Genomic DNA, 26,126 nt, shown 5'->3' on the forward strand with positions numbered 1-26,126 from the left:
ATGCCAGCATGTTGTGCTTGTTTGATGTTGTTACAGTTTGTTGTTACAACCATAATTGTGTGACTGCTGCTGTTATGTGATATGACACGTGTCCACTGTTCAATGCTTTGACTTTGTGATGCTGCCATGTGATTTTCACATGTACTGTATCACGTCGCATATATTATAATCACACTTTGTTGGCCAGAGGAGAACTGGTGCATTGACTGAGCCTGGTTTCTCCCAAGGTTTTTTTCTCTTTCCTTTTCTGTCACCGTCAAGTTTTTTAGAGCTGCTGTTCAGCCGAAATGAATTTGTTTGCATCATTGAATCATTTTCCTGTTATCACTGTAAAGCTGCTTTGAAACAATCTGTATTGTATAAATTGCTATATAATAAAGGTGATTTTACTTGACTTGATTGTATGATGCTGTGATTTGAGGTGTGTTCTGATGCTAGAAATTGTGTGGGTCTTTTTGCTGTGATATTACAACTTTGTACTTTTTGCATTAAAGATTTCCCCTCAGATACTGACATGGTATTAAAATCTATACTACTGTTACAACTTGGTAATGTGATTATTTGATGTTAATGTACGCTATAGTATTATATGAAGTATGAAATGTCACGGTAGTGACTCTATCTGTGTGGTGGTGGTGCTGGAATGTTGCTTACATTATGCTGGGACGTGATTATATGATATTGTGTTTTTTGTGAAGCTAGTGTGTGATTGTGTGATGGTATTTTGGGTATCATTGTGTTGTAGTGTGATCTGTGATGTTATATTTGGGATGTTGTGACTTGTCTGAATTTGGAATTGTGCGGTTGTTTGTTTCTGGGATGTCATAAGTGAAAGATGCTGTGATTGTGTGATGTTAGAATGATGTGAATGAGCAAAACTGCAATGTGATTATATGTTGTTGTGATTGTGTGATGCTTGAATGCTGGGGGTTTTCTAGGATGTTCTCACTGTGTGATGTTATTATGCTGTTATTGATGTTTTTGCTGCAGTTATGTGAAGCGTGGTGTGATTGAATGAAATCATTGTATGGGGTGTGATTATGTTTTCTGATGTTGTGATGTATAATTATCGGAATTTATAATTTTGTGATTTGTTGCTAGAAAATGTCATAAATGTACACTGAAAAAAACAATAAGTAAAATTTACTAAATTTTTCTTTGGCAAGTTTTTGCACAAATATTTTTTACGTAAATTTCACACGCATATTTTTTAAGTAAATTTCACATATGGAATTAAGTCAACTCTACTTAACTAACTAAGTTAAGTGAAAGTAACAAAGAAAATAAGTAATTTTAACTTGGCTAGTATAAGGTTGAGTAATATTTATTTAGTTGAAGTGTCCTTTGCAATACATTTTACTCTAACAATATAATATTGATTTAAGTATATGCTTTACTTAAAAAATATCTAAGTAATAATACAATAGATACTGTGTAAGACAGCATATCTACATATCAGATGATAAGCGTCACGTGAACGCAGAGACCTCAATACTTGGTAGACAATACACAATGACGGTGACATTTGATGGATCGTTTTTGTGTTTGAATGTGTCATTTTGAGTAGAAAATGAACTCCAAATGTCACAAAATGGCACTTTACTAATCCTAACAACAAAAGCAATGATGAAACAGTGTAAATACAGTTTGAAAACAGTGAAAAATCAACCTCATTAATTATTCAAGGCCCAGTGCATGATGGGAACACCAGTATCAGAAAAGTTGAGTAATTTTACTTAATTTTATAACGTTGATATTTACGCTTTCATTTCTACACGCTTGAATTGAGTACTAATATAGAATTTACTTAATTTTTTTTTTACTCTTGCCTGAACTAACTTTTTCATGTAAATTACATTGTTTTTTTTCTGTAGTATTTACTTTACCACAAAATAATTTTTATCAGTGAAGATGCTGTGATTTTAGAGTGATATGAATGAGCAATACTGCAAAATGATTGTTGTTGTGATTGTATGATGCTGCACTGTAATTCTTTTGTAATTTTTACAGAAAAATACTGTAAAAATGCTACAGTAAAAACATGTTTATTGGTTAACTGTAAGTTACCTAACCATATGTGACCCTGGATCACAAAACCAGTCACAAGTAGCACAGGTATATTTGTGGCAATAGCCAACAATACATTAGGCTATATGAGTCAAAATTATCGATTTTTCTTTTATGACAAAAATCATTAGGATATTAAGTAAAGATCATGTTCCATGACGATATTTAGCAAATTTCCAACCGTAAATATATAAAACATTTATTTTTGCGAGTGAATGCAGCACAATTGCGAACATAAATGGACAACTTTAAAGGCGATTTTCTCAATGTTTCGGTTTTTTTGCACCCTCAGATTTCAGATTTTCAAATAGTTGTATCTCGGCCAAATAGCTTATTTATTCAGCTCTCATGTGGTATATAAATCTCAATTAAAATTTTGTTTACCCATGTGACTGGTTTTGTGATCCATATGGTGGAAAAACTGTGGTTTAACATCATATGTTGGCTAATTTTACTGTAAAAATGTGTAGTTTTTGCAAAGACTTACAGTCTTACTACAGCCACTTACATGGTTCTACTGTATATTGCTGTGATTGATTTATCAGGTGACCATGTAATAATGATAGTTGATTGGATGGGTGTGCTCTTGGCTTGCTGCACTGTTGTTCTCTAATACCCATTTCAGTCTCGCTGTTTGATATCTAGCTCCCAACTGTACTCTCGACCGAGGGTGTGTGAAGGGATTTGTCAGAGTGCGCGCATGTGTGTGTGCATTACTGCCTGCTAAAGGAATGATGAAGGGGATCTGACCATATGTGCATGTTTGTATGGGTGTTATGTGTCTGTTCTACTGTCTGTATTGACATGATGTGTATGTAACACATCATAACCATCAAGACAATAACAGCTGGTCTGTAGATAACCACAGATGGACAGAGAGCATGCACATCCCCCCAACACACACACACACACACACACACACACACACACACACACACACACACACACACACACACACACACACACACACACACACACACACACACACACACACACACACACACACACACACTGGCCTGTTTCCCTGGTGACTAGCAGGCAGGTGCAGCTCATACCAGTTTTAAACTTTTGCAGTGGAATTGCAGCAGAATTCCTTGTGGTTTTATGCCAAAGTCCAACCAGACGCTACTGGCACTTCTTATAGAGCCATCTTAAGCCTCTAATTTATAAATAACCATAATAATGATCATCATAATCATCATTATCTCTGTCTCTCATTAAGGGACTTGTGTCCAGTGGCCGGTGGATGACTGTGTATCCCAATTTTTTGTATTGTCAGTGTAGAACATATTTAGCTTGACATGAACTAAATGTGGCTTGGAGTGAAAGTACAGCCCCTACGACAGAACATTTAGTTCATGCCAAGCTGAATATGTGGTCTACTCTGTCTATATAAAAAACTGGGATACACAGTGTCCTACATGCAGGTCATCCACTGGCCACTGGAATCCAAAGTCACCATATCAAGTATAAGCATCTACAACATTTAAACAGAATCTTGCCAGTACACAACAGAAAATAAAGTAGACAGCAATATGTCAAAGCATAATTAGTTTTTTTTCCGTCAAGAATTCAGATCTTTATTGCAGTGCTACAGCTTGCATGTAAATCTGAAGGCACTAATGTTAATTATTCCATTCTTGCCAGCAGACTGCAGCAGAAAAGACAGTTGCTTGAGCATAATTTGCATACAGTTAAGCTTTGCCCTATGCTCCTTAGTTGAGTCAGACCTTTAAATTGCAAAACTGATTGTTAATGAAGCTTTTTTTGAAAGGAAAGGTGAGTGTGAGGGAGCTGCCACCAATCAATGGACTATAACCAGATTATCTGATTAAGTCAATTAAAGACGCCCTGTGGTGAAAATCAAGTTTTTAACGTTGTTTAAATGTCCATGTGGTTTTTTTAATATGCTTTAAGACAAACCATGTGCAAATTCATAAGTCAACATCAACCATTCCTGAGTATTTTCTCCTTAAAACATGCAGTGAAAAAAAGACAGTCTCAAAAACGCGGTTTGAAATCCCTGGTGTTTCTGATGTCACAAACTACCTTGTAACCAATCATGTCAACGTGCGGGCGACCTTTAGCATATCATTACTATGCCTTTAAGCAGGGGAGTCTCAAAATAAGCCAGGTTATCCCAGTATATTTTTCTGTTAATATGAAAAACCGGGTATATTTAGCAGTATAGCGGATGTATGATGTATATTACAATGTTATGATGAACATACCTTTCTCCAGTTGTTCAAAGCATTTCTAAGGATCCTAAAAAGGAACGTGGTTTGTGTAACACTGGCAACACATTATTCGATTTTTGATAGTCAAGCAAAAGGCTAATCATATCAATACCTTTATGTTTCCGACATAGTAGAGAGCAATACATAAAATGCATTACAATTCTGATACATCGACTTGTAGACGAGCCTGTATGAGTGAGTGGAGGCGGGCTCATTTGCATATTCATGGTTCCGTGTATACTAAATGAGGTAAGGGTGTAGAGTTATATTCAAGCTATTTTAAGGCATGCATTTTTTTTTTTTTTTACAGGAAAACATTTAAATATGCTATTTTGTTGATTACAGATGGGTTTTAAGGGATACAATTATAATTGACTACAGGGGGACTTTAACAACATCTTGTTTTATCTTAATATATAATGCTTCTTGAATGTTTAATAAGCATATTAATGTAATCAGGCAGGACTGGGTAGCTGCAGGCTAGCTGGAAGTGATAATGTACAACTCAGGCAGACCTGTAGACACTCCAGTGGATTAGTGTCATTATATATTACACTAAAAGTTCAGAATAAAAGGTTTTTCTAGGCCAGCAATATGGGGCTAATATGGTTAGGCTTCTCTCTATCTGTCATTCAGTCTATCAATTTATCTTTTTATCTATAGTTCTGCATGTACATCTTTCTATCTATATCTAGTGTTGTGTGTGTGTAAAGATTGGAATCATTAAACATTTTTATTTTATTTTTTTGTCATTGAAAGAAGTCTCTTATTCTCACCAATAATTTTTTCCACAAAAATATTAACCATTAAAAACTGTTTTTAACATTGGTAATACAATTTTTTTCTTAAGCACCAAATCAGCATATTCAAATTATTTCTGAAGGAATATGTGACATTGAAGACTGCGAGTAATGGCTGCTGAAAATTGCTTTGCCAAATCTAGTTTGTATTATCCCAATTTGAAAGCTGCTGTGAATGCAAGCGACTGCTAAATTAATAAATGTAAATCATACCATACTATCATTTTATATACAAAAAAAACAACAACAAAAAACATGGTATTAACACAGTACATGTCCAAAAATCCACATATCCTGTGGAGGAAAATGTGATACTAATAACCAAAACGTGTTTCTAAGTTGCAATACGTTTTGTGTAGTCACTTAATTCAACTTCTGTTTATCTAAAATGCATTCCTCTGCAACAGAAACAAACCAATAAATAAATGAATAGCTTAACTTGCTGATTATGCACCTTAAGTACCTGATAAATAGCAGTTACTCAATATGCTGATTAATGATATGCTTGTTAATTTGGAAGGGCTGTGTAGGAGAGGCCGGTGGTCTGAATTACAGACGAGCTGCTGGGTAAAGACACATTACTTCAACTCTCCCTTAAGTACTCTTACTCTTTCTCACTCACTCACTCTCTCTCTCTCTCTCTCTCTCTCTCTCTCTCTCTCTCTCTCTCTCTCTCTCTCTCTCTCTCTCTCTCTCTCTCTCTCTCTCTCTCTCTCTCTCTCTCTCTCACTCTCTTCTTTTCAGGTCTGGTGTCTGACAACTAGGTGTACAAGGAAAGAATGGCTTCCCCTTGAGCTAGTGCTGCTAAAAGCCCTGAAAGGCAAGTGACATTGGCTCTTATAGATTCTGTGTGGAGCAAAAGCACAAATAAAGCATGTCACTGAGGATCAGCTTGGTGCAGGTATATTTCTATTTTCTCGTCTCGGTGTTGAAGTTCAATAAAATACATGAAAATTGTTAGAAACTTTAGCACCAATAATTCCACAATTTTAACTGCGAAGAAAAGTTTTCATTAGCTTTTTCTTCACCCTTCATCCTTCACTTTTCGATTTTTTTTAAAATGGAATATTGCAGTGTTTATTATGAATGATTTACCTGTAAACAATCCAATCAATTCCTCATGGGCAAAATCAAGTCCTGCCCTATATTTTATTCTTGTTCACGAAGCCGTTTCACTCAAAAATACATGTCACAATAGAGAAGAAAATATGGTTGCAGTTTAAGTTTCATGCCAAATATGTCCTATGTCACACACCTGTGAACAAAACTGTGGCTCAAAAAACAAAACAAAAGATGAACATTACAGACAAATATAAACCTTTAAATATTTTACTCAGTATGTTTATAATTTTTGAAAACTGCTGTTATAAGTAATACTACCACAGTAGCTGTAGTCGATCGGCAGCAATCACATTCTATCTATTGTTTTGGAGAAAACGCAAGCATTTCCCAGTCCCATCTGTTTTAGCAGACGTCTTAACAAACCCAATCAGCATTTTCTGTAATGCGATTCACATTAGGCAGGAAAACTAATTAAATTCTGCAAAGACAGCCAGTTCTTGTTTCGCATATGAGAACAAATGACATACATGTCTTAAGCTACAGTAAGGAGAACTCAAGAGTTCACATTTTTATAATAATCCTTAAATGAGGTAAAGGTAAATAAATTCAGCTTTCTGTTCATGATGGAGGAATGAGATGGACTATTAGAAAAAATAGATTTGGGGTGGTTTCAGAGGAGTGTGGCAAGCGGACGTTTATATACCCTTGCGATGCAATGTGATTGACGGGATTGGATGAATACATATCTCCTGTACTTTCCAACTCCCTTATTTGTAGGTAGAGGACTATGGTGGCTTTGTAGTAGGTAAAACTGAAATAAACATGAAAGAACGCAGAGGGGAAAAACAGGTGAATCTACAGGATTTCTGAGACTTTTTCTTTATTTTTGAAAGCATCATGGGAACCATTGTTTCAGTTTAACGTTTCAAGTCAACTCGTGGCCAACTCTCTCTGACAGCATGCATGAGGATGTTACTGAGTGCAGTCTCCTGAGTTTTTCTATCGTTGTTTAAATTATTTATTATTTTATTTTGAAGACGCCATGTAACCCAGGCTGCATGGTTACTTTGAGAGGATTAAACTCCAACACCTCCAGGCGAGGTTTGCTCATCATACAATTTGTGTGAGCGTTTGCAGCTTCCATTCTACAGTCAGACTGGCTGAACAAATCTGAGTTTAACACAAACAGGGCACGATGGTTTCCTCAACAGCATCTTTTTAACAGTTTTTTAGGATTCATGTGGCGGATGCCTTTTCACCTGCTCTTGACTTATGACTTATTTAATTACAGCTGTTGCCAATGAGCATTATATTTGTTGATTCAATCTCAACAGCAGTGTGAGAAACCTTACAAGACAGTAAAATATATCTGTGCCAGCCCACAGTTCCTGCCCTAGCTGCTCTGTAAATAAAAGAGGCGTGCATTGAATACAATTAACCAAGATAAATTCAAATGCTAGTATAATGCATCTGTGGAAAATGAAATTGAATTTGGTGGCCCACTTTGCTGTGTCTAATCAGGTGAAAGCATTCGCTCTCACACACACACATTGGCAATGTTCAAAATGACATATTAGCATAGTGTGTACTTTACATCATACACTGAAAACTGCAGACTATTTTTAAACAGTAAAACATTTATATACAGAAAATTTGTAAAGAATGTATAATGCAGGAATAGTAAGACTAGTATCTCTAAGTATAAACATTTCACATAGTAGTATGTGGCATCTAGTTTTCATCTAGGAAATGAAACGTGCTTATTCTGCATTTTTAATCCTACTTCGAGTAAAATAAAATATGATCTTTTGACATTCTAATCACATAATGATTGAAGAAACCGATCACACTTTATAATCACTTCTGGTTCACTTTTCACACTGAAATGGAAAGTCAAGTTGTGTGTATTGCATTATAGGATACATTATTATGTGCAGTGTGCTTTTGCTGAATACTGCACATTGTTGCAAATGTAGTAAGTAAGTTGTCTCATCAGTGTATCTATAAATACAACAGAAAATGCATGTATGCAGCATTCTATACTGTATAGTGTAAAAATGGTATGCATCGTATATTGGTATGCTATAGCTGACATTGGCATTATTTTCCCTTCTCTTCTTTTATGTCTCTCCATCTGTTCAGCTGCAACTTACCGGATTCATTATTTAGATTGAATCACTGGTCTGGCAAGCATTCAAAAGCATGGTGTTAGAATTGCCCGTTGCTTTGTGCACGTGTCGGTCTGCTCATGTGTAAATGAGTGTGCTCAATACTGTTTATATAAAAAGGTTAGTTCACCCAAAAGTGAAAATTATGTCATAATGTACTCACAAATAGAGAAATTTTGAATAATGTATTTTACAAGCAATGGATTTTCTCTTTATATGAATAGGGACTGAACACGTCAAGCTTCAAAAAGGATGGCAGATCACCATAAAAGTATGGTCACATTTACCGTTATTAGGTGAATTTTCACAGACGTAATCCAGTCATTTCAATGGAAACCCACGGGATTGAGAATTTCTTGTGAGGACAACATATTTCCCCACGTAGAGTTTGCAACGGATTCAAGTTGGTCAAAGGGATTCGCCTCATATCCTACAGAAAGCTGATTGGTCTGAAAATGACTTCTGTGTGAGCTGTGCTTCATACATCACTACAGCATTGACAATAGACAATGGACCCAAATTACACTAATGTGAGCGCCAGTGTTGGGGCCAACGCATTATAATTAACACGAGTAACGTAATCATATTATCTTTTTCAAATAACTAGTAAATAACGCATTACTTTTAAATTAACAACAAAATATCTGAGTTATTTTTTCAGAGTTTCTTTTGTCCTCATGTTAAGAGAAATCAAGAGTAAGTGCAGAAGCGTTGTGTGCGCTGTGCAAACATGACGGTTATTGTAGTTCTAGACTAAATGTGAGCAGGCATTTACTCATCTCACTCACACAAAAACAGATTCAGTATTCCTCAAAATGAATAAAAACAGTAAAATATTATGCAAGACTGCAAATTAAATATATTAAATAGCCTTAATTGTTAAATTACACAAATATACTATTTAATCTCACTATATTTTGCTCCTGACCTTTGGTCCAATTCAACCATACAAGAAAAAATTACTTCAGATAAACATCAAATTTGTGTTTCCTTTTTGAAGTAAGATTGTTGGGCTGCATCCGAAATTGCATACATCCTTACTATATAGGCGAAAAACGGTAGGAGATGAGAATAAGCCAAGATGAGAATAAGTAATGCAAAAGTAACATAACACATTACTTTCCATAAAAAGTAACTAGTAACACAATTAGTTACTTCTTAGGGAGTAACGCAATATCGTTATGCATTACTTTTAGGCTAACTTTCCCCAACAGGTGAGCTCAACTTAAAAGTATCGTAAAGGTGGCCCACGTGACTGTCCCTATTCCCTGTCTTAAGTTGTAAAATATAAAGTTCTTCCAGGTCAGAGTAAAGTAACACAATTGTGAATGTCTACCGCAACGCAAATGTATTGCCACTTTTAGCATGATACGGTCAACTACTTTAAGGGGTTTTAATCCTTTAAGGTTTTTGTAATCCTTTATAATCTATTTGAGTGTAAATCTATAATGAAGTGATATGATAATAATCAACTTATTTTATTGATATCCTAACCTCCTCAGATAAATGTGACTTTGTGAGCACATAGCCCTCATTGAGTGCATTCTGGCTGACATACTATATTATTTTGCTTTTGTGGTTACAGACACATTTGAAAATGCATCTCAGAAGACTTAAGTATTTCTTCATGGTAAACAAAACATTTGATAGATGTAGGCTTTAGAAGCTCAAGAGTGTCTAGTGAAAGCAAGAAAAACAAAATAACAGGTTGAAAGAACGAACTGGCAAGAGACACAAAGAGAATATATAAAGGACTCAAAATAAAGGAAGACAAGTAAACTTGTCTCGCAGAACATTTTCATTTGTTAATGACCCACTGATTGTATTATTCCTTGGGAATGCCACATTTGCACTTGGGCTTAACATTGAAATCATTACTCTTATACAAACTCTTTGTAATTTAATTGGCCAATCTCCGTGAAAACATTAGAATGTAATCCAACAGCTATCCTCATCATCTATCATATTCCAGCCTTTCATCCCCTCACACAGTGCTGAATATTTATGAGTTTGCCGACGTCACCAGAGCGCTGAGCAGCGCGTGAAAAGCGGGATGTGAGGGAGGGAGCATGCGGGGAGCGCGAGAGAAGAACGCTGCCATGCAAACCATCGCTTGACAGCGTCTTTTTTTTTTTTTTTACTTCCACCTGCGTTCGTTGCATAAGGATTGTGGATTTCATCTGCCCGGTCATTGAAATCGCTCGTCCTATTTCGATGCCCGAGCGCGATGCATCTTTGCTTTAACAGACGGAGTCGAGTGAAGGATGCTGCACACGGAGGATCGTTGTTTGACATGCACTGACATTTAAAATGAGCCATCTGAACCGTGCACATCTCGTGCATTTCGACTCATGAGTGCACAGCGTGATTAAACGCATGCTTTTAATCTGAGCATCTAACCTCCGTAGGCTGCTCTGACACATTTCTAAACGTTTGTAATGGGGGTCAGCACAAGACCCCGAGGCGGTGGGATTTGATTGCAAGCTCTATTACGTGTTTTACTTATATATCATATATACTTGCATCATCATATAGCCTACGCGCGTTGACCAGCTGTTAAGCTTGTGAAACTGCGGCGCGCGCGGGTTGTGTGTGGTGCTGAACGGACAGCTCCCACCACAGCGGATCATATGGATCAATATTAGGGGTCTGACAGTGTCGCTCTCGGGCTTTAATGGCTGTGGCACGCAAGATCAAAACTCTGCTGACGGTCAACATTCTGGTCTTCGTAGGGATCATCTTGTTCTCGGTCTACTGCAGGATCCAGGACCGATCCGAAGAGCTCGTGCAGATCGGGAGGCTGTCGGATCAGAGACTGCGAGGCAGGAATGCCAAAGTTACGAACTCCTTGGACAGACAGTCCATTCTCAAACGGCTCGAGCGACTAGAAGATGTGGTGTATAATCAGTTAAATGGTATGTTAGCTTTAATCATCTTTGACTTTCATTAATAAGTCATTCACATGAATTATATAATGCATAATAAATCAGTGTTTTATGGACATTAAGATATTTAATCTAGATTTACACTTTGGATTTTATTGTGAAATTTACTGTGATTGAATACTTTAAATGAGACTTTTTATCACATGACAATTAATTTAGACATGTTTATGATGCAATAAACATGTCAGGAAGATCAAGAAAGGATAAAGTGCACATAACCTATCAATATATACCAATCAAAGTGTTAGCACACTCCTAACTGGTTAAATGTAATGATATATTAAGCATTTTATGATTTCATTTTTTTTTTTTACTTTTACGTTATTGACGAAAAATAAAGTGCTGTGGGAAATTAGGTAAAGGACAGTGTAAGCTTTAAGGGCTCTTTACCTGATTGTAACAGTAATACATTTTGTTCTGTGTCTCTAACTCCAGGCATGTTGAGGGGTTTCAGAGATGTTGTTCTGAAAGTATTCTTGCTTCTCTGTTACATTATAACAGCAACTCTCTTGGACTTGAAGTTGTACACATTATGTGAGAAGAGGATCATTTTTAGACTGTTTATTTATGTATTTATTTTGACAGCAAAAAGCAATTCAAGAAATTGAAGCAATGAATCAGAATTGAAATAAATATTACAATTATTCTAAATTTCCCAATCATGGTTGAGGAAAAATTGCAGTATTCACAGATATATTTCTATATAAAATCTGTAGAATTTCACTGAATTAGATGCTGCGTCATTCATAAAATTCAACAAATTCTTTCCTCTCTGTGTTCATGTATATTTGGTTGCATGATTATGCTTTCAGCTACCAATAAGAATGAAGAACTCTCAGATTTCTATAGTATATTTTACCATTTTTAAATCCATTCCACATAATCCCACAGATTTGACCCCAAAAACAGTGCAGAAAACAAGTCTGCAGATTCTCTCTATGCCTGCAAAAAGAAATTGTCCTTCTACGATCTTGCTTCCCATGCACTTGAATCTGTTCTTGCCATAACCACACTTGTCCTCTCTCTTCTGAGTTCTTTTCTTAGAATATTAGAGCCCATTTCCTCAATTATGTTCTTAGACCATAGAACATTTTCTTCCAGAAAACATCTGAAGGTCATAGTTCACGTGATGTGCTATCCTTCCTTTTAATGTCTGTTAAAAGACCTATCACTCTCTTTTTGCTTTTCTTTAGTGCATCTATTTGATCTGATTTTTATTCCATAAGACCGCCACCATTTGTGTATAAAGGGGGTCACTCTGTCAGTTAGAATTATCCATCTTGCATTTGGAGGAAAGCCAAGAGGCACTGCTAAAAAAAAAAAAAAAGCCCTCTAATGTACCCTACTGATTGAAAGGGCTTTCATTCTGCACAAGTGCCACCACATATTTCTCCCGGAGGCTTTTCCACTCTGTAGAATTCACCAGTCTGTCACAAATCTTCTTGATGTTGGGGCCGTTATACATTTTATTTTGACACATATTTATCTGATGCGCATAAAACGTGCCGACTGTATGTGATATTGAGACTGGAATTGGTTTTCCCTTGATGTTTTTACATTTCTGTTGCCGTATTTGCTTCTAATGTTGATTTGAAGTAATTGTCAATTTTTCTGTTGTTTATTGTCTTGACAATGAGACCCAGATGATTACGCCAAGGTCCGATTGGATTTCTAGGACTCAGCGAGTTTTACAAGAAAGCAGTAATTGTCTGGCTGTTGATAGCGCCCTCATCCCTTGAAACATCTTCGCAAATATGCAGTAAATGTTTGTATGAGCATTACTTTGATGAATAATTTCCCAGAGAACATATAAAACATAATCATTGACAGTGCTTCTGGTTTGAGATGGACAGATGAATCATCATTTACAACCCCCAACGTTCATTAAATGAGAATCATAGTACACCGCATGATCATGCACCTGTTTTTATTGAAAGGGCATTGGTGGGTGGCAAAATTGCAACTGAACTTGACAGCCAGGGATCATCATGCATTGTATTGCATGTAGTTGTGACCAATTAAGGTGTGACCTGACTGAATGGACCACATTTTGACATAAATGGACGATTTTTGTCACAGTACTCTAATTAGTTTAAAAGTATACTGTATGTTTGTGGTAAACAAGCAGTTTAATTTGTTTTGTACGATTTTTTAAGTATATATCCAATAGCATAGAGATTCTTATATAGTTGCTCTATTACTGTGCATTTACAGGTGTTCATGGCCAGTTTGTATATGTGATATGTTTGTGATAACAGAAAACTTAAGTCATATTGTGATGTTCATCATTGTTTGCTAAAAAGTGCATGTTGATTCTTCTGTAGGAGTGCTTTACTCAACGAAATCTGACCTTGAGGGATGCAGGATGCAAAGAGAGCAATTCAGGGATAGACAGTTTGTCCTCTCTGGCAGAGTTGTTTAGAAATGCTGGGTTATTGTGAAAAGACCCTTTATCTGACTGCTATAAAAATGCAGAGCTATGAGAATGTGCAATTAGCCCCTTGATTAGGCAGCAGACCTTCCGTGAGCATTACCGCTAAAGTGTGCTTAATTTCTACAGCTGTAGTTCGGTTTACCTTCGCAAACACAGATGCGTTAGACTGAACCGATATCTAACTGGGAAGTGATATAAACAGAGAAAGCTACAATTCCATTCAAAAGTTTAGGTCGGTGCGAATTATTATTCTTATTATTATTATTTAATTTTTTTAGAAGAAGTCTATGCTCACCAAGGCTACATCTATTTCATCAAAAATACAGTAAAAATAGTAATATTGTGAAATATTATTACAATGTAAAGAAAAAAAAAACTGTTTTCTTAAAGGATTAGTTCACTTCAGAATAAAAATTTCCTGATAATTTACTCACCCCCACGTCATCCAAAAGAAAAGAAAAAAAGGTTTTTGAGGAAAACATTCCAAGATTTTTCTCCGTACTGTGGACTTCAACGGGAACCAACGGGTTGAAGGTCCAAATTGCAGTTTCAATGCAGCTTCAAAGGGCTCTACACGATCCCAGCCGAGAAATAAGGGTCTTATCTAGCCAAACGATCGAGAAAAGATTTTTTTTTTCTAAAAAAAATAAACATTTATGTACTTTTTAACCACAAATGCTCATCTTGCACTAGCTGTGATGCGGCACACATTCCGAAATCACGTTGAAAGGTCACGTGTGACGTAGGCGGAAGTACGTTTTCAAAGTGTTTACAAAGTGAACGTCCAAAGGCTAAGTCAAACACCCTTTACAAATAAATAAAATAAATAAAAGCTAAAAACAACGATGTTGGACGATTTTGAAGTTGGAGGAGAAAATTCGTTTTTCGCCTTACCCTACAATTTCCGCTTACGTCCGGTTACCGCCTGACCTTTCCAACTTGATTACGTAATGTGTGAAGTCGTGGACGTGCAAGATGAGCATTTGTGGTTAAAAAGTATATATTTTTTTTTTATTTTTTTTTTTAGAAAATGACAGATCGTTTGACTAGATAAGACACTTATTCCTCGGCTGGGATCGTGTAGAGCCTTTGAAGCTGCATTGAAACTGCAATTTGGACCTTCAACCCGTTGGTTCCTGTATAAGTCCACTATATGGGGAAAGATCTTGTAATGTTTTCCTCAAAAACCTTAATTTCTTTTCGACTGAAGAGAGAAAGACATGAATGTCTTGGATGCCATGGGGGTGAGTATATTATTAAGTGAGCTACTCCTTTAAAATATAATTTATTCCAGTGATGGCAAAGCAAAATTTTCAGCATTATATACTCCAGTCTTCAGAGTCACATGATCCTTCAGAAATTCAAATGTGCTTATTTGATGCTCAAGAAACATGTCTTTCTATTATTATCAATGTTGAAAACAGTTACTCAATATTCAATGACTCTGATCGGATCGGGGGCACAAAAACTTAATCGGGACATCCCGCTTCACAGTAAAACTCACTTGGCACTTAGATGCAGCTTCTGTGTAGTGTTAAATGGCAAGCTTAACCATTATATACTGTATATGGCTTATCACACCGCGTGGGAGCCCCCTATAGGGTTGAGGCTGTGGTGTAGGTGTTACGTATGCCATGCATCTATAAAAAGTATGACCGCCCCGACATTGCTCTGATACAGAGTGCTGGTACTATGGATAATGTAATTTTCCTGGCTCTAGTCATTTAGAGTTAGAATGAAATCCAGTGGAATAAAAATTAGAATATCAATAAACGAACTTTCTGCTCCCAGTATACAAGTTAATTGAGATTACAGATAGGATTTAAATGTTTTTTTGTTTTTTTTACAAAAGTTTTTATAATTTGTTTCATAAAATTATACGACCTTGTATCACTTTATAATTTCTGGGTATAAATCAGCCTTTTGAGTAAGTACTTCACCACCATCGATGCTTTATGACCTAGCACATTTTACAGTGTGATGCATTCACAGGGGACTCTAAGGGGACTGTCCAATCCTGCCTTTCATGTCCCCTTAACCACATTTTCCTCATGAATATTTATGCTGCACTAGCATCAGTTTTGACATGAATTCATGTATTCATTCAGCTCCCAAATTACCTCAAAAAGGAGTATCTCTTATCCTGGAATCCATAAAGGGTCCGTAAGACTTTTTTTGTTCAAATCTTGTTACATAATTTAAAGCAATTCTGAGTAAAAGTGCATCAGGCCTGAATGCTGCCAGAGCACTTTACAAGAAAGCAGGAGATAAACTTGACTGGTAGTATCACAGATGGATGACTGAAGACCTCCACAAACACAGTGGATTAAACCATACTGGTTAAGCCAGTTATGTATATAGGCCTACATTTTGGCACGATCTGTTGACGTAGGATGTCATGGTGATTTGTAAAAAGACAATGGGCATTGGGACGCAAGAATCGATCATTTAATCTTGTATAGTGGACGACCACCTACGCCGCGTCTTTGATGCTTTACGACGTCCCGACAGAAAGACTAGCATGCTTCATTTTTTTCCCGTCCTCCACAATGTGTTCCGTCAAATAAACTTTTCTGAAGTCTCCCAATTCTCAGATTTTTCTTCTGAGATAAAGCCTTCATGACTCCTTTCAGCAGAGATCTCAACAGTGTCTCAGATTGTGATCACATTTGCCAAGAGAACAAAGTCTGCTCTCAAAAGTGAGAGATTTCAGTATGAGCGCCAACATTTCTCATGAAATTATTCTAAGATCTACGCTATGCTATCCATTCTACTTTTTTTTATTTCTGTACTGTTATTATATCAATATACAGTACCAATTGTCTCCTTTATTTATATTCTTATTTCTCTTAAGTAACTTCAGAAGAGACATCTGAGATCTGGTTGATACTTAATGAAACTTAAACTGACAACTCAATTAAGTCTAGTGAGCTATCAAACAGTAACCTCTAAGCAAAAGGAAAGTATTCCTCTGGGCTGGGATCTGTATTCTGGTTGTCAGGACTGTAAAACTTATGAGTAATTATTATTCATGATTTCATGATTCTGAACTGCCTAAGTACACATGCACAGAATATGCTTAAAAGAAAGTGGAATTGGAGCTATCTGTCATGAAATTCAAAGCTTTTTGCAAAAAAATAGCTAACAGTATCCGTTCATAAGCCATTTCTCAAAGACAGACTGCCGAGCAGCCTGTTAAAATAATGAGTCTGGAAAGTCCAGTCCATTAGAGAGAGAGAGAGAGAGAGAGAGAGAGAGAGAGAGAGAGAGAGAGAGAGAGAATCATGAATTTCAGGCACACATCCTTCACTTCTTCAAAAAAGTCCTATATTTTTTTGCTGACATTTTGAGACCAAATTGGAGTCCAATTTTTTTCCTTTTTCCTTTCCTTTTTTAAAATAAACAAATGTGTTTTATTGAATGCATGGAACAGAAAGGAAGGGAAAACAAATTACAATTCCAGTGCTGAGATATTTCATATAGAAACAGTTTTTATTACCATCTGGTGCATTAATTATTATATCACAGGAATTATTATTCAAACAATAATATAATAATTTCCTTAGAATCATTGTTTATTTTTATTTTCCAAATTTGCAATTAAATATTCCATCAGCCATGTTGAATAATTTTATCATTAAAAAACATTATTTCCTATTCATTACATTGGGCATACAATTCATTTGTATACATTTCTAAATGCAAAATAAATTGTCAGTTTAACAGTGCTTTGGTCAGTTTTTCCATAAGAAGTATATGTGTCCTAATATGTGCAACGTCATTAAACAATAGCCCCTTTCACACAGCAATCCTGGTAAATTACCGTAAAATTGCCAGAATGACTTTACCGGTAAATAAAAAAAATATGCTGTTCATACCATTAACAGACCATTCACAGTTCCAAAATACCGGTAAACTCTGCGATGTCATTAACCGAAAGTGACCTATAAAGTTGTTGACAAATCTCTTCATCCGCCCGGACGAGGAGAAGTGCTTTAGTTTCGGTATCACTCCAATTTGAAGACATTTGTAAACAGTGCTGAGTAAACGCATCATCTGCTTCATAATTTTATGAATGGCCTGCAAAATACCAGTAATCTTCATTCCACGTTCACACAGCGCATACACCGGTGATTTACTGATAATGTTACAACTTCCCTTACTGGTAAATTGACGGAACCAATTTATCAGTATATTTGAAAAGGTCCTGTTCACACATGATCTGTTCTCTGTCATTTACCGTTAATTTTAAATACTGTATGTGTGAAAGTGGCTATTGTTTCTGGTTTGTTGCTTTTTTAAAATGTATTTCATAAATTGGTGTAATTATGACGTTTCTTTTCATGTAGAGCTGAAAATAGAAACAGAAACAGTGCTAATGGTTTAGAAGCAACTGCCGATTACTTTCTAGACTTGTAGATTTGTAAACTAGAAACGTACAAATCACCAGCCTCTATCATGCCCTTTCCATTTGAAGGATGAAATAATGGTAAGAGGGCTATATATATATATTTTTTTTTTAAGAGGGAAGAAAACAGAATAATTGCTAGTCCACAAACAGAGCCTGTTTCCTTTGGTCTTTGTAACTTAATTTCTTCAGCTCACTGTAATCACTGCTGTCTCTTTACAGCCTTCAAAGCATATTATTATCTGAGCACACACGCATGCACACGCGCATTTACATAGACAGTGGTTAATAGCATCTCTGAGCTGAACAGCAGCTAAAACACAATCTCCTTTGCCAAATGTATTAGCAGCCATGGAAATAATCGGAGAAAGTCAGTTAGCTAGTTAGTTTGGAGTTTGAAATATCCTATGTCTACTTTCATGGAGGCATTTGCTATATTGCCACTTTCAAAGGATGAAGACTAGACCAATCAGAGCAGAGTAGGCTCTCGGAAAGGAGGGGTTTAGAGAGACCGGATCCTTGATCAAGCCATTTCAGATACTGTGAGAAAAGAGGTGATCCTGCAATGTATATTTTTATTTGTTAGTCTTAGATGGTTTAAGATGGTCTAGATCAGGGTTGTCTGATCCTGCTGCTGGAGGGCCACTGTCCTGCAGAGTTTAGCACCAACCAGCATTATCATAGCTAATCAAGGTCTTCAGACTCACTAGAAACTTCCAGGCAACTGTTTCAAGTGTGATTTATTGGAGCTAAACTCTGCAAAACACCAGGAGCAGGTTTGGACACCCCTGGTCTAGATGGTCTCCCAACCTGGCTAAAGGGGGTGTTCTTATTGTCTGGAGTAGACCCTGATCAAACTCCCCTATCTGCCATTTTCTAGTAACTCTGAAGACCTTTATTGGCTGGTTCAGTTGTGTTTAATTAGGGTTGAGATAAACTCTGCAGGGCAGTAGCCCTCTAGGACAGGATTTGAGAAGCTCTGGTCTAGATGGTCTCAAAGCCTGGCCAAATTGGTTTTCAGTTTGTTTAGTTGGTTGTCCAGCACTTGACAAGTGACCAATATCTTTTTAACCAGCAAACCAGCTTAGAATTTTTTTAACTGTCTTGCTTTTTTTGTTTTTCAGCAGAGAGATATGTAAGCAATGGCATTGTGTTGCTTTGTTGGTCTATAACATATATGCAGTTTGAAAAATTATGATATTATGTTTCACCTCAACATTTTGCATTGTATTAGCAGACCACTGCATTAAGACACTGTGATATGCAGTTTCTCTCTGCCATAGACAGCTGGCTCTCAGGGATTAGTGTCAAAATGCCAGGCCGCTATGTAATAGAATTCTCTCAAAACAGCCAACAGAGGCAGCCTTCGAGACAATGGAAATAACAATGACAGTGAAAGAGACACAAACCCTCAGACGGTTTCAGAGAGACATTACAATTTCAGCTCAAGCTTGCCAGAACACCTATGATGCAAGAACTCAGAGTCCAAGTCAAGTCAACGCTCTGGGAGGTCACGACTGCCAGGAAGAGAGACAGACCTGGAATATTTTATGTAGATCAGCTGGGATCCAGCCATTTGTGGTTGCTTCATAGGGTTCAGGCTGGAATAGGGTTTAATGATGCACCAACTGGTATTTGTGGAACAGCCTGGTTTGGATTCCAAAACACAATCTGTACGTTCTGTTGCCAAGCATGGTGACCCCCCCCAGAGCCAAACCATCCCTTCTCAAAAATCACTCAGAATTTCTTAAATTTCATGTTCGTGAAAGGAAAAGCTTATGATCAGGGAAGCTTTTTTACCTGGTAGACAAGGTTTCAAATGTGTGGTCTTGAGAAACATAAACATTCAGAGTCATAATGAGCTGACATATTTTTCCACAGTTTAGGGTTGTCCTTACGTATGCTGATTTTAAGTGCTTCCCGTCAGTGTTATTTTACTACTATTTATATATTGTTATAGTATTAATTAAAGATTTGAACAAGCTTTTATTTTTATATTTTATTTTTCCTTTTTAATTTACTTTGTATTAGGCATTTTTATGTGCTTTGGCATTTTTATTAGTTTTCTGTTTAGCTTAAAGCTTTTTAGTTTTCGTAATTATAGTACTTAAACTTATTTTATATCAGTAAGTTGCCAAGGCATTTCTAATCTAATCTAATCTTTACATTTTTATGTAATGTTTATTTCAATCAACTAAAACATTTTAAATCATTTTTGTTTTAGTTAATTATGACAACACTGCCCCTGGTTTCCTACTTGGGATTGTTCATTTATGTATTTATGTGTTATATATGCACTGTCACTTAGTACAGCGATTCCCAACCTTTTTTTGCACCACGGACCGGTTTAATATCAGTCAATATTTTTACAGACCGGCCTTTAAGGTGTGGCGGATAATTACAACAAAATAAAATGATACGACCGGCATAAAAACTGGGGTATTTTTTAAATATAATAATAAACGTGAATCCAATGTGTAGGCCTACTCGCAACTTTATCAGCAACTTCCTCGTAACATCGCTCCTAAAGACAACTGAGAAAGCCTGAACACAAACAAAATGCCACCCAAAAGAAAAATGTTTTCAGTGCTGATGCGGTGGTGACGCGTTCATGTAACACAGGGTTTCTCAAACTCGGTCCTGGAGGGCCACTGTCCTGCACAGTTTAGCTCCAACCCTGATCAAACACACCTGAGCAAGCTAATCAATGTCGTCAGGATCACTAGAAACTCACAGCTAGGTGTGTTTGATCAGGGTGGGAGCTAAACTGTGCAGGACAGTGGCCCTCCAGGACCGAGTTTGAGAAACCCTGATGTAACATGTAAGGGTGGCGCTGCCAATAAAGCACCTAAAAGCTGTCAAAAAGAACCGGCAAAATTAATGATTATGAATATGTAAAATATAGCAGGAGACATTTTAATTGTTTACTAATAAACAAGTGTTTTCTGTGTCAGTGTCGGCTGCAAAGATGAAGTTGACGATGCTGACTCGCGATCTTCGCAGTAGTGAACGCACCAGAGAGAAATGCACATTTCATACGAATTACATAAGCAGAGAGCAGTCTGTTTTCTTTCGTTTTGAATTGTTCTGTTTAAAAGTAGACATTTCAAGCTTTCTATATATGTCTCAGGTCTGTGAGGCAAGTAGGCTACCTTATCACTGAGTTTCGGTTCATTTATGAGACGAGCTCCAGTTCACGCGCCGGCGCCTCCGTGTCGTGATTATCTATTTTCTAATATATTTACTTATTTATTAAATCCAGGCAATTGGTTGATGAAACATTGATTACAATTAAGATACAATTAATACAAAACGGAATTAAATTTAAAGACAGGCTTTGTGCTTTCTGTTTGAGGTCTCTGTGAAAGTTTTAAAGTAGTCTTTTAGTGGCGCTTTCAGAGTGGTCACGTCCGTAATGGAGAACTGTCCCGTCCGTAACATTGATTTTTTTTTTTTTGTGTGAAATACATTTCTAAATAAATGCGACTTATAGTCCAGTGCGACTTAGGCTATATATGTTTTTTCTTCTTCATGACGCATTTTTTGACTGATGCGACTGAGTCCGGAAAATACGTTAAGTTATTTATTCTTTCTGTGCGGCCCGGTACCAAATGTCCCGCTGACCGGTGGTTGGGGACCCCTGACTTAGTATACACTAACTGCTTATTGCTTTCAGAAAACAAGAACCACAGCAATATGATAAAAGACACAGATGTTTAATAAATATGTGTATCAATAACATTGGGAAATAAACTCCTAGTTTTGTTAGCTTATGCAAGTATGTTTGCCAAGCTACGTAGAAACATTGATATAGAATGTGAGGTTATATAAATGCTTTGACTGATATTGTGCAGCAGCTTAGAACATGCCACATTTTAATTATAAAAAAAATAATAAAAAAAAATAAACGCAGGTTGATATTCTGAACTTCATTGGCACAGTTTATGAAAAAAACAAGTAAAATATAGTCAGCTACAAGATATTTCCCTCTTTCAATGTAGTCCCAGTTTAGAAACACTTTGTAATTCAAGGCTTTAAAACGAACATCCTTGGATCATACACTTATTTCTGAATCTTGATAGAATTTTTATGTAGCTGTTAATAATTTAGTGAAACATATAATTTTGCTCTTTTAAATGTCAAATTGAAACGGCATCTTTAATGGATGTTACACATTTCATCCCTTTTAAAGAGCACGGCAAAGGTTTAAATCTAGACTTTTAAATAACGCCAATTATTCTGACCAATGATTCTGATTAGGAACAACCATCTGGCATTCACTATCTGGTATAATGGATACATTCTGTAGAATTCTTCTTTGTCACTTTCTTTGGGTGTCAAACTACACAGTATTTGATGTGCCCTGTGCCGGAAACAACCCTTGCATCAATCCCATTCTAGTTAGCATAGAGCGAGAGGATAAATTAGACCTGAATTTCCAAAGGCAAAGAAGTCTTACTCTGCACTGACAACCCTTTAAACACAGTTCACTTGCTTTCCACCTTTTCCCCCCGGGAGATCTGTATGAAAGAGGTGACATAAGGCGAAGGTGGTGTCTTGGTGTCCAACATCCAATTATCGCCCATACTCTTGTTCAGCAGTTATGATTTGCATGTCACTGGTGGGTACTCCCACAGTAATGAACCCAGTTTTGCTTTACAATACTAATGGGATATGTTGACCTTTGTCATGTCAACTGAAGTCAAACGTCTTTTCTGCTTTGCAGGTCTAGCCAAACCCATGGGACTGGTGGAGGGTCCTGGAGGTCTAGGACAGGGTGGTGCAGCTGCTACGCTCGGGGAGGACAGCCGAGAGAGCGAAGGGAGGTACGAGGAGTACGGCTACAATGCTCAACTGAGTGACCGGATCTCCTTGGACAGGAACATTCCGGACTACAGGCCGAAAAAGTGAGTATGATGCAATGTCTTTAAACACAGAACATGCCCTTGGAGGTTGAGATAAGAATAGACGTTTAGGTGAGCCACAGTGTGCAAAGGCATTTGTTCTACTCTAGCACACACTCTTAAATAAAAGGTTGCAATTTCACAAGTTCACACTTACAAATAATTAGATTGTGTAAAAGAGGATGGGTATTTGGCATGTTGTCCGGGGTAGGGCTCCGAGCTCAGAATGTGGCCCGAACCCTGAGTACTCACCCCGTATCTCTGGCTGGGATAGGAACTAGCCGAGAGTGAGGAGTCGGGATGCAGAAACGACTGCAGAGGAACGAAGGTGAGTTGGCTATATATATAGGCCTCTAATCATACTGATTGTGTAGATTATTTGAACGTGTTCCTCCCATAGTTAATCATTTAATACATTTTTTTGTGCCAATGTTATTTTAGTATCATTGAGACACTTACGTTTTTATTAATAGTTTGAATTAGTTTTTATATTTTCCATTTTAATTTTCCATTTTTGTTATTTTTATAAATTTTGTTGTGTTTTTGTCAGTTTTATAATTTTTTACATGTCTATATAGTTTTTATTCATTTTTTATTTTAGTTTTAATTGTTTTATCACATCAAGTTAAACTAAATGAAAATGAAAAATGTTTCTTTGGGAACTAGCTGAAATAATATAAGTTTGCACTTTTTAAAATATTTTTTTTATCTCAGTTAAAGTTTATTTTATTTCAAGTATCAAAAACTTTTCTTTTTCTTTTTTTATAATGTTTTTGCATGGTTTTTCAACTATAATAACCTTGGTTTTTGCATTGAAAATATGAAGCAATTAAATTCCATATATTAATAAGGAGATCATTATTTACTAACCCTAATGTCATTCCAAACCTATATGACTTTCTTTCTTCTGTGGAACACAAAAAAAAAAAAAAAAAAAAAATTGTGTACATTATTTATTTATTTATTATATCTTTCACTTTTTTTTCTCACCATAAATATAGCTATAAAGAAACAAATAAAACTTAATTTTTTCCCAATAAAGTTAAGGTTAATTGGGTCCGATGATGATTTGAATACTATTGACTTTCATTGTATGGATAAAACAGTTAAAATATTCCTCAAAATATCTTCTTTTATAATCAAAAGGAGAAAGAAAGAAGTTTGCAATATAGGTTCGGAACGACATGAGGGTGAACAGAATTTGTTCACAAGATATTTGAGAACATTTATTCCATTTTGTGATTTGTTCTGAAGTAAAAGTAAAATTTGGAGTGGTGTGCAACAAAATCTGACTTTATTGTCTTGTCCTGCCACACATGCCATGGCCCTTTAAAACCATCTACACTGCAGGGTTGATTTTCAAAAGGAAAAACGGGTTTATAAATAGCCCAGTGGCTGAATCACTTCCCACATGTTAGCATTAAAATGCCCTTCAGGGAAGAATCACATTAATAGAGTCAATAGCTAGCAGTGAAAAAGCATTGTGTTAGACAAAGGAGATATGACTGTGTGGAATAGTATCCCTGCCCACTAGGATAGTGTTAATGGTAGGAATGTTAATAATGCAACAACAGTCCAGGGGTATTTTATATGTGGGGAAAACGACCTTAGAAACAGCTCTGGAATATTAATGGTCATTCATAATAAGTTATATATTTAGAACATGACCCAAAGCACAGATCCAGTGATTGAGAGGGGATACTAAAGGCTATCCGTATCTAGGTTTTCTTTTGATAGCTAGCTTGGTTTGTTGTGGTTAATGGATGTCAACTGTAAAAAAAACGAAATATAAAAATATGAATTCTTTTCAGATATTCTAGACAAAAGTTGCTTTTATCACACTGATGGGTCTTTGTTTGATTGAAGCCATTGTTGATGATGGAGGTTGTCTTGTAATTGCTATTCTGAAGCCGCTTTAGTTGTTGTGATTCAAACTGTGTGCAAATCACGATTCTTTGTATGTGTGTCTTGGCAATAATGCTTCCCACTTGCATCACTGATAAACACAATCATTCACGCTCCTGTACACAAACATGTGTTACCTAAGATATCGCCGTTTGACTTGCACAATCCAAGCCATCAAAAATCCGACCCTCACCCAGCAAGAGGGGAAGGAACTATTCAGTGGGGATTTCTTTAAGACTGCAAGGGAAGCTCGGCTTCCCCTATAATGTCAAAAAATTAATGGTCAAATATGTACTATTGTGTTAACATTTTATTGACTAAAAATGCGTTAGAGAACGTTCATCTCAAAGACGAGTTCGTTCAGAATCAGTTACATATAGCAGGTCGGCTGACTCGATTTCCTTCTCATACATTCCCGTAGCGTCACAGTGCATTTCCCTGTTGAAGCCCAGCGTCCATTGACTTCAGTGGAGCTGCTTTGAATAGTTTTTTTCAGTGCTTCGAAACTAGACAGTCATTGGATAAATGCTGCGATTATGTCCCGCCCCCGGACGCTCAGCGTCTCTGGGGGTGAATAGAGACAGAGCATATTTTGACTTTGCATTGCGAGAGGCTTCCTCCCTGACTTATAACAAAAAACAAAACAATGTCTAAAAGCTGCTATGTGACAAAGTGTACAGCAAACAAGCTAAATAACCCAGAAATACATTTTTATAAGCTGTCGACCCCAAAAAACGGTTGTTTCGGGACATAAAAGTGGATCAATTGAGACAGAGCGCAACTAGTTCTCGAACTACTCTGAGAACTACGCCCACTGGAACGCGACATGATATTGTAAAAAAAATGCTACAGCTTAGCTTACATAAATATAATATATAAAACTGACATTTGGATATTTGACTTACCAGTGACAAAATGTTTACTGCACACGCAGACATACTGAGTTTCAGGATCCCACAATTTACCCTTTCTTCCTGCTGATGCTTCACGTCTTATTGCCTGTATCCACTTTTGTCTCATTAAAGGCTGGCTTTTACGGTTCGGAAGCTTATAAAAATGTATATATGAGTTTTTTAGCTTGTTTGCTGTACACCTTGTCACACAGCAGCTTTTAGGCATTTTTCGGTCTTTTGTTAATTATAAGTCATAAATGACAAGGAGGCAGCCTCTCGCAATGCACAGTCAATGTAGACGGT

General features: G+C 36.6%; 1 protein-coding gene and 1 long non-coding RNA gene across 3 annotated transcripts in view; both read left to right on the top strand.

The window, feature by feature from the left end:
• Window positions 1–1,137: 1,137 nt before the first annotated feature.
• LOC309499401 lies at window positions 1,138–1,912 on the top strand. Its single transcript, XR_014206242.1, has 2 exons — window positions 1,138–1,260; window positions 1,568–1,912. It is a non-coding gene; the product is annotated as an uncharacterized lncRNA (long non-coding RNA).
• Window positions 1,913–10,382: 8,470 nt separating this feature from the next.
• galnt9 (polypeptide N-acetylgalactosaminyltransferase 9) overlaps window positions 10,383–26,126 on the top strand; it is a 107,897-nt gene continuing 92,153 nt past the window's right edge. Inside the window, exons 1-2 of one of the 2 annotated variants that reach the window (XM_082170310.1) lie at window positions 10,383–11,249; window positions 22,848–23,028. In XM_082170310.1, the coding sequence (XP_082026436.1) occupies window positions 11,009–11,249; window positions 22,848–23,028 (422 nt within the window). In that variant the 5' untranslated portion in view covers window positions 10,383–11,008. Of the gene's footprint in view, window positions 11,250–14,582; window positions 14,958–22,847; window positions 23,029–26,126 lie in introns of those variants that run through there. The other variant, XM_082170311.1, reaches the window with a different exon arrangement.

This window comes from Leuciscus leuciscus (genome assembly GCF_965113295.1).
Source record: "Leuciscus leuciscus genome assembly, chromosome: 5".
In the NCBI taxonomy this organism is placed as follows: domain Eukaryota; kingdom Metazoa; phylum Chordata; class Actinopteri; order Cypriniformes; family Leuciscidae; genus Leuciscus; species Leuciscus leuciscus.